This window comes from Tasmannia lanceolata, unplaced genomic scaffold (assembly GCF_043159265.1).
Source record: "Tasmannia lanceolata isolate RefF3 unplaced genomic scaffold, GAP_Taslan_0.1 ptg000018l, whole genome shotgun sequence".
Classification (NCBI taxonomy): domain Eukaryota; kingdom Viridiplantae; phylum Streptophyta; class Magnoliopsida; order Canellales; family Winteraceae; genus Tasmannia; species Tasmannia lanceolata.
Window position 1 is genome coordinate 65,356,016 of NW_027518695.1, and position 9,777 is coordinate 65,365,792.

At 38.1% G+C, this 9,777-nt stretch overlaps 1 protein-coding gene across 1 annotated transcript; it reads left to right on the forward strand.

Moving 5' to 3' along the window:
• Positions 1-4,716: 4,716 nt before the first annotated feature.
• LOC143850615 (chloroplast processing peptidase-like) lies at positions 4,717-7,578 on the forward strand. The gene is made up of 6 exons (XM_077359845.1): positions 4,717-5,352; positions 5,899-5,967; positions 6,081-6,149; positions 6,598-6,684; positions 7,205-7,272; positions 7,458-7,578. Exons 1-6 carry the CDS (start codon positions 4,717-4,719, stop codon positions 7,576-7,578), a joined length of 1,050 nt encoding a protein of 349 aa, XP_077215960.1.
• The last annotated feature ends 2,199 nt before the right edge of the window (positions 7,579-9,777 follow it).

The following is a 9,777-nucleotide window of genomic DNA, read 5'->3' on the forward strand; positions in this document are numbered from 1 at the left end:
ATTAATTCTTCATTTCCCATGATTTCGTTGGTGTCAAAGCCATGGTATTGGTCATGGAAAAAGCGGTCGTGTGAACCAGCCATTTTAAAAAAGAATTAAGATAAGCTTGAAATAAATTTTAAAAAATAAATGCTAAATACCTCAACTTATGTAATCAAGCGGCTTGAATCGTCCACGGATTTATGTAAGTTGTTGAATAACTCCCTCTTCTAGTCTTCTTCTTAATCGGTAATCGAAGTGAGTAATGAAGATTGGAGAAAGGGAGAGATGGTAATTGATGGTGAGAAGGATTAGAGACAAGTAGAGAGGAAGAGAGTAAAAGTAATGAGAGAGTAAAGGTAATGAGAAAGAGATTGTAATTGATGGTGAGAAATGAAGGGGAGGGGAGGGATATTTATAAAGTTTGTAACATAGTAAGTTACCAAATTACCCCCCAAAACTAGTCATTTATAGTTGTTAGGAGGGGTATTTTGGTTAAAACATGCAAAATCATTAAACTACCCCCCGAAAAATAGTTGTTGGGGAGGGTATTTTTTTGACAAAATAAAAACCACTAAGCAATTTCATAAAATTTCCCCTTCACTAGCCTTTTCTTGAATTTAAGGGGGGTATTTTGCATTTTTCAAAATTTTAAATTTGTTATTTTCGAAAATACCTCCCATTCATAGCTGTTATTCAAACTTTAAGGGGTTATTTTCGGATATTCCTTCAAAAGAAAGGAATCATTGTTGGAATTTGGCGTGGGCGTGCCGCGGACCGTGCCGGGTGTGCCGCTGGTGCCATGGAGGGCCGCGTGCCATAGCGTGCAATGCCGGTTCGTGGCTCATTGCTTCGTGCCATGCCGGCACCGCCCGTTCAAAAATCACTTTCAAGCCGTGCCAGCATGGCCCACGGCATGCCGTGCAGGGCGTGCCACGGGCCAGTACAGCCCAATTGCCACCTTGAATTAAAACACTCCCACGATCTCCACCCAAGCCCATGCATAGTGTGGGGTCCACAATTTTACACTTCATGTTTTGATATGGTAGGACCCATTATTTCACACCAATGTATAGCATGGGCCAAGCATATAATGCTAGGACTCTCTCTGCTTAGGATATAGAGGATATAGTGCAGATAGTCCGTAAAAGTTCTTTCACGAACCAAAATGAGTGCCCTCTATAAGACCAAACGTGGGGAATCATAGATTTTAAATCTACGGTCTAGATTGAAGAGAAACATTCAATGTAAAAATTATTAGTATTAAACGTTCTTAAGTTATTATTAAAGAAGAAGGTAATAAGTAGATATTTACAGTTTTAATGTACATGAATGCTTAGTGTACCTTAGTTTAACCACATAAAGAGGAGTTAGTTTAATTCATTATTTGATTATATTCACTAACTGTAGGGAAATGATATATTAACCCTTTTTTGCTTGGGACATCACCTCTTCTAGTGTAGAAGAGAAGTCATAATTACATTAGAGGGTGATGTCTGACGTGAAAAAGGGGAGAACATATGACGCAGCAGAGATCCGACGGAAGCTTGAGTTCGAGCAGATGATCCAAAAGTTCGTGATGTAGGCCAAGCTCCATTTCCTCACTCCAGGTTGAAGGAAAATTCCAATTAACTAATAACATTCCAAAACCTAAACTATTTGACCTTGATCCAGCTCAATTTGAAATGCTACTTTCTATGGATAATAAACTCAAACAGTTGGTAGGCACTAAGACTTATCACATCAAGAGCTTGCTATTAGCAGCCCACTATTCCTGAATCCTTGAGTAGATAATATTCAATTTTTAAGAAAAATGGGCTTAATAGATGGATTTTAACCCAAAATTGAAAGAACCCAATAGCTGATTTCAATTGGCTCCAAAACTTGCATAAAAAAAAACAATCCCACTTCAACTAAGAAATTGAGTTTGTTAAATTTGATTTCTAGATCGATAGAATTCAGAACCCAAGTGATTCTTCTCACTTGGATTAGTGGCGAGCAGATTTTCTTTTCAGCCGAGAGCTGAGTCGACAATGATTTTCTAGGAGGAGTCCAAGACGCCGAAATATCACTCGGAAATTCGCTAGAACACTCCCAAAGATGGACCAACTTGGAATTCTCTCTAAGAAGAAAAACCTTAATTCTCCAATTCAATGTTGTGTGAAAGTCCCCTAACATGACAAAGCCCTCCCTATTTATACTAATCCCTACTAGCATAAAAGGACAAAACTACCCCTTATATGGATTATTCCATGGAAATAGTGAAAAGAAAATAGTTTCCCTATGCGAAATAGTACCCACAATCTTTGACCGGGACCCGCTCTACATCAACATATCACTTCCCTTCTATTACAAGGAGAATTCTAACATGTAATTTCTACAAATAAGGGTTGGGTCCTTGCTACCATCTATAGAGAACATAAGAAGATCAAATTTCATGAGAGATCTAATCATCCAATGAGATCCGATCATCCAAAGAGGTAGTAGAAGATCCAACCCTAAATCGATCATCCAAATGATCGATTGAGATAAGTTATTAATCTGATTTTGCATCCTAGCAAGGCTGTATGATTACTTTAGTTTTATTCTTAATAGATTTGGAAGATTAATTCAATTAATTTTTTTAATGATCATGGTAATCTAGATTGATAAGATTGAAAACAGAAACCTGTTCTAGATGCCTTGATCCGAGATTTACACCCTATACACTTGGTCAAAGGAGGACAACTTATGACACCAGTGAGATGAAACTTTCTCTATCCCTCTGGAAATGACTATTACAAGTGTTTGATATTAGCATAATCTAGACCCTTCATTTCGTAATCTCGATATGGAGATATCATTATTATAAAAAATTTCTAGTTAGATAGTTGGATACTCACTAATAAAATATCTAAGAAAAATAAGGTAGCTCCAATTTTCCATATCCGTCATCTGTTTCGTAGATAAAATCTCTTGCCTCCCGTCGATTTTGTTAGTCATGTGGGGAGGGTGGACAAGATTGTAAAATCTCATTATGAAACGTTTGGGCGAAGTAATCGTCACATCATTTTTGGAAGGATTGAAAGGTGGGGATGAACATAAATCCCCAAAAAATCATGCTCTCCCTCCTTCGCGTGGCTCTCCACCCATGAGCAAAATCTTAACGTATCTAGCTACTCTAGATTCATGTATCCTCTTGCTAAACAAAGCTATTATGAAATGTACAGACGAAGTAATTCTCACGTCACCGCTGACGATAGTGACAGGTGGGGATGAAGGTAAATCCTTAGGAAATCGTGCTCTCACTTTTCCACATGGCTCTCCCACTCCCTGGTAAAATCTTACCGAATCTAACTAGCCTTAGATATCCTCGTACTAAACAAGGCAATTATGAAACGTATAGACGAAGTAATTCTCACGTCATCGCTGACGATAGTGGCACGTGGGGATGAAGGTAAATCCTTAGGAAATCGTGCTCTCACTATTCCATGTGGCTCTCCCACTCACGGGTAAAATCTTACCGAATCTAACAACCCTTAGATATCCTCGTGCTAAACAAGGCAATTATGAAACGTATAGATGAAGTAATTCTCACGTCATCGCTAACGATAGTGACAGGTGGGGATGAAGGTAAATCCTTAGGAAATCGTGCTCTCACTTTTCCACGTGGCTCTCCCACTCATGGGTAAAATCTTAGCGAATCTAACTTGCCTTAGATATCCTTGTGCTAAACAAGGCAATTATGAAACGTATAGACGAAGTAATTCTCACGTCATCGCTGACGATAGTGACAGGTGGGGATAAAGGTATATCCCGAGAAAATCGTACTTTCCCTCCTTTGCATGGCTCTCCGTCTATGTGCAAAATCTTAGAGAATCTACCTATCCTAGGATTCTCATATCCTCATGCCAAACAGGGCCATTGTGAACGTTTCAAATGTAGTAATTCTTAGATCATGTCATCTATGTGTAGTGGGCCCTCGATTGAACGATCAGGATAATGCTGACATCACGTGAGTGGGCCTGGTAAGGCTTCTCATTCCCCTAAAGTACATGCATGACTCAAACAAGGACCTTTTGGTGACATAATTAATGAGTTAATAATCACATTTTAGAGGAAAAATTGAATCATGCCTATGAGCAGGAAAGATTTATTTGCTGTGAGTGCATTTGACATTTTTCCAAAAAAAAATAAAATAGAGGTTTTGACTGAAATACCCTTCTAACCGGACACCAGACGAGAGAGTATACAGGCTTACCTGCCTACTGCCTCGTATCTAACAAACAAGGTCATTATAGTCTTTTACCCTCCTAGCTGCTCTCTTTTCTAATTAGTCGGAAAGTTAAGGGAAAAGACAAGCACCAAATTTGGTTAAGTCAATGAATCTGTAACATCATGTAGCAAGGATATTCTTGTAAATATCTAAAAAACTAGGGGCTTCCAAGTAGTCTCAGTCTCGCAGCCACTTATAAATATGCGCTCTCTCCCATGTCTCTCAATCTTCCTCTACATTCTTTGTTTTCTACTCACTTTCTTCTAAGCGTCTTTCTGTGAGAGAAAATCTCAGAATGAAAAAAAATACAAAGTCCCTTTCCTCCCTTCTCAAAACCCTAACCCTAGTTTTCTCATTATTCCTTTTCATTTCCCTAAGCCTTGATTTTCACATTTCTTCATCCCTTCTCCAAAACTCCAATTCCTTGATCTCCAGAACATCTCTGTATAAGATCCTTATCTCAATTCTTTAATCTCAAAACCATGGCAATTAGACTCACAGTCTCTTATTCCGGATACATTGCCCAATCTCTCGCTGGAACAAATTACCAGACAGGGAATTCTCGAATGATTCATGAACGCAATGGGAAATCTCGAATTGAATCTAATTACCAGTCTGAGTTCTCTAAATCTAGAACTAGGGTTTGGTCTAAAATATCTGATTCAAGTAGCATTACTGTTGAGAACTATAAATACAATCTTATGGTAGGAATGATGTCTATAATGAAATTATCGAGTTTTTGTTTTGGTTTGAGTGGTATGAGTGTTTCTGAATTATCTTCTTCTTCTATAATTGGATTTATGCCTTCTTCAATCATTCCGTTTTTCCAAGGTTCAAATATTTTTCGTAGATCCATACGTCATATTGCTCATGAAGAGGGCACGAGTTCTGGTGATTCTGTATCTGATACAAGAGTTAGGAGAAATTCTGTAAATTTGGGTGAAAGGAACAGCTTGATTCCGAGCTGGGTGAATTCCAGATGGGATGATGCAAAGACTGTTTTTACAGTTTTGAGTGTTTCCTTAACACCAGACTGTTACTTGGCCGAGAAAAGATCGATATTTTCACTTTCTATGTATCCAACTCTCGATACAGGAGATCGGATTGTAGTGGAGAAGGTAAAAAAACATTTTATCCCTATTATTTGAATCTTTTTTCTTCTTTGGATCATAATCAAATCGAAACTTCTCGAGTCATCAGAATCTGTTTTAAAGAAGGTAAAACAACATTTCATACCTTTTAGCCAAATTTCAAATAGTCTAATTTTGTCTTTGAATTTACATATTAGTTCTTTTTATGTAATGGTTTTTGGAGAGTTACGTAATAATGTAGGACTTGTGGATAGTGATAATTTATTATTAGAAAACTAATGAGTAAACCAGAATTATATGGGTGGATTTCAAGGATTTCTAGAATTAGATGGGTGCTTCTGGTATGCGTAGGTTGAAGCTTGCATTAAAGATCTTGAAGTTGATTTTGTCTTTCAATCTTAAGAAAGTAGATAATTTATTATTCGAAAACTAATGAGCAAGTCAGAATTATATGGGTGGTTTTCAAGGCTTTCAAGACTTATATGGGTGCTACTTGTATTTATACAATTAAAGCTTTCTTTGAAGATCTTGAAGTTGATTTTTTTTTTTGGTTTCCTGTTACAAAAATTGCAGGTTTCATACAGATTTAGAATGCCGGATATCACAGAGATCGTGCTTTTCAATGTTCCTCCAATCGTGCAGGTGTGGTTTTTAATAAATAATATAATGCAGTGGATTGTGAAATTATTTTCTGAAAAGAATTCAATGCTTAATGAGGCTACTAATAGTTTCACTCAATGTGCCACTTCGTGCAGGAAAATGGTTACAAAGATGGTGACGTTTTTATTAAAAGAATTGTAGCCAAGGCAGGGGACTTTGTTGAAGTGAGATTTCCCCTCATATTGGTTCATTCAATTTTATTTTCTCTAAGGGCCGTTTGGATACCTCAGATTTTGTATTTGGATTTGGAATTGAGTTTTCAGTACAAAATGAATAGATCTGCCAGCTCATGTTGAGGGAGACACAGAGGGAAGGGTTTAATTCCTGCTATAGGGCAGTGGTTGAGGAGCAAAGAGGGTGAAGGAAACAGCTAGATCTGTGGATTTCTAATTTCTTATTTCCACAGCTTATTTGGAAATCTGATTTTTTTCACTGTTAGTCGCTGAATTGGAAATTCAAGGATTTGATCAGGATCCAAATGTCAACACAAAAAGGGCTGGAAATGTGAGAATTCCAAATCAAAATCTTCTCGGCATCCAAACGGGCCCTAAGATTTTTTGTCTTGTGTCTGATGATAACTACATCACACGTATGTGCTTTCTCGCTTTATAGGCTCATGATGGCAAATTGATGGTGAATGGTGTCTTGCAAGATGAAGATTTCATTTTGGAGCCACTCGCTTATGAAATGGATCGAGTGGTATTTTCTCATTCCACACATCCCAATACATGTTTAATTTCTAGTTATCTTGTGCAAAATTGAGCGAGAGTCACATTTTCTGCATGAACTTAAAATAATAATAAATTAACAAAAAGTTGAGACTGTTGATTATAAACTACCACCGGGCCACCTAATCTTTTTTTTGGATGAACATCAATGGCCTGCTTTCTTCCCTTGTTTTATTGTTGTTGCGATATTGAATAAAATGCTTATTTCTCAAAAAAAAAAATCAATGTGCTGCTTTATATTCAAATTCTTTCTCCACTTTCTCTAGATTTTAGATTTAGGTAATGCTGCTATTATTTCTCTTTCGCATAATTGGAAGAAGCTAAAGTGGTAGTTGTTTCTTGAGCTCGAGAGTATGTAAGTGTAAATGCATTGGGTGTGGGGCAATCACCGTCTCACGCTCAAGAGTTCATAAACTTGATAGACCCTATTAAGCAGGCTCTTGAGCTAATGTTTCGCTACTAAACATCGATTATTTTATGTTTTTGTACAGCTTGTTCCTGAAGGCAGCGTGTTTGTGATGGGGGATAATCGCAACAACAGCTTTGACTCTCACAACTGGTCTGTCCTGGAATCACCAACCTATGGAAATCCAGTTAATGATGATGATGAGATGGGCACATAAATACTAAAAAGATTCTTATTAGCTGGAATTTATACAGATAAACAAAGGCATTACTATTTCTGAAGTTCTTCATAGTAGTATTTGTTGGACCTGACTTACTTACACTTGAACTTATTTTCAGGGGGCCACTTCCGGTTAAATTCATTTATGGTCGATCCATCATTCGGTATTGGCCTCCTTCTAGAATATCTAGTATCATTTATGAACCCGAAGCGGAGGAGAATGCCTCAGCAATTTCATGACCATCGAACTTATCCAATTTGAGGAAAAGACCAGAGGATGTCCCCGAAATTTTATTGCACCATGGTTCTCTTTCTCTTTCTCTTTTATTTGTTATGGCGATAGTCTTGGACATATATATTCGAGTATCCATTTTGTTCATGCAACCCATTCATAGACATGGACATGTTTGGAGGATACATCTCAGTGCGGCAATATTAATTTTATGTCATTAAAATTTCTGTAAAGGCAAACAGAGGCCAGTAATGCAGGCATTCAGTTTGAACAAAGCTTTTTTTCGCAGGATCGAGATTAAACATGCAAATGGTGTAATTAATTTACTTTTGTGATGGCATTCTAGAATATGTGGATGATTTCTTTTGGACTCGGTCTTTGTATCTCTTTCCTTTTTTCTGGAAGTGAATAATTAGGGTAGGTGAGTTAAAGGTAAGACAATGAAAAAGGTTGGATCAGTCCACAGGGGGGTTACTCCTATCCATTTTCGTATTTGATTTTTGTTTGTTGTATATTTGTATATTACTTAGACCAGGTGCTGATCCTGGATCGGGAGATACGTAGATGAGCTGTCTATGTATTTGGAGAATGGGCTAGCGGTTTTGGGCCTTTTGCTGCTTATTTATTGCATTGGAAGGGATGCCTCATCGCCTGTAATGTGATTCATGTTTACCTCTTAATAAATTGTTACTTTTCAAACAAAAAAATTTCTGATAGTATCTTCATAAACATACCCATGCCAAGTCACTTATTCCTTCCTGATCTCTTTGCAGGTGATCCTTGGAAGAAGATGGTGGTTCCTTTTCAGTAATTATAAAACTCTGGAAGATGGTAGTAGTTCCTTCTCACTAATTATAAAACTCTACGCAGATAGTATCTACCCACGTTTTGATCTTCCCAAGGCCTTCTTCCTGGTCTACCCGTTTCTGAATTCATCAAATAATTCCATTCTTTCATATTTTCTTACAACCACCGTAATTGATTCCCACAATCAACTTGTGAAATATCAGTGGAAAAAAATTTGAATTTCATTTGTGATCTCAATCCAACCTAGTCCAGAATCCTTTTCCGGCGTCAACCTTCTTATCTTTTCACCTCAATTTAGCCATTGCATCTCACCTCCCTGTAGCATCCTATGCTTTGCAGGGGAAAAAGACAGAAACACGACTCTGCAAGGGTTGGACAGCATCCTATACCTTGCAAAAGCGGATAGAAGAACATGATCTGATGAAAGGTTGGATAAAATCCTAACCCCTATGATGATAGAATTCGATTCCTGAACAAGAGGACTAACTCTCTAGACTAAAGACGGATTCCTATGCTAGTGGACTATCAAACTAAGATAAAGCTCAACAAGTAATAAGGAAAAAGAGACCTTGTGCATATTTGGCAAAGGTAAAACAACCAGCCGGGCCGGACAGCTACCTAGCCCTAGGGTGCAACAAATGTGTAACCCAATACCCATAAGGGTAAGGGTATGATGCCAAGCCGAGTAGGATGTTCTCCCAAAACCAAATGATGCACAAAGAGGAGGTTTAGTAAGAGAATGAGACTGGGTAAGTCTCTTATACACATAGGTAGGATAGAGAAAAATGTTAACAAGGAAAAAGAGACCTTGTGCATATTTGGCAAAGGTAAAACACCCAGCCGGGCCGGACAGCTACCTAGCCCTAGGGTGCAACAAATGTGCAACCCAATACCCATAAGGGTCGGGGTATGATGCCAAGCCGAGTAAGGTGTTCTCCCAAAACCCAAAAGACGCACAAAGAGGGGGTTTAGCAAGAGAATGAGATTGGGTGAGACTCCTAAACACAAAGATGAACTCCAAGAGAGGTGCTGACGAGACATGGCATGTCTCCTAAGGATGGACTCACTAATGAGACAAAGCTTGTCTCTAAAGGATACAACTTTCTCTGTCTGAGACATAGCCTGTCTCCCTGAGAGGGCTCTAGAGAACTCTTTCATTGCCCTTGCAATGAATGGATTTCTAATTTCTAGGGGATACACACCATAAAGACTTGGACAAGTCTTTAAATAAATGAGAGGAGTGCTACTTGGACTAAGCGAGTCCCCTAAGGATGGGCTTAGGCTAGCGCCTTCATCGCCCTTGCAACGAGAGGGAATTCTAATATCTAAAGAATTTTAACAGAAATCTATAAGATTGTGTTAATCTATCAAAAAGAGAAGAAAAGGCTACCAGATAATCG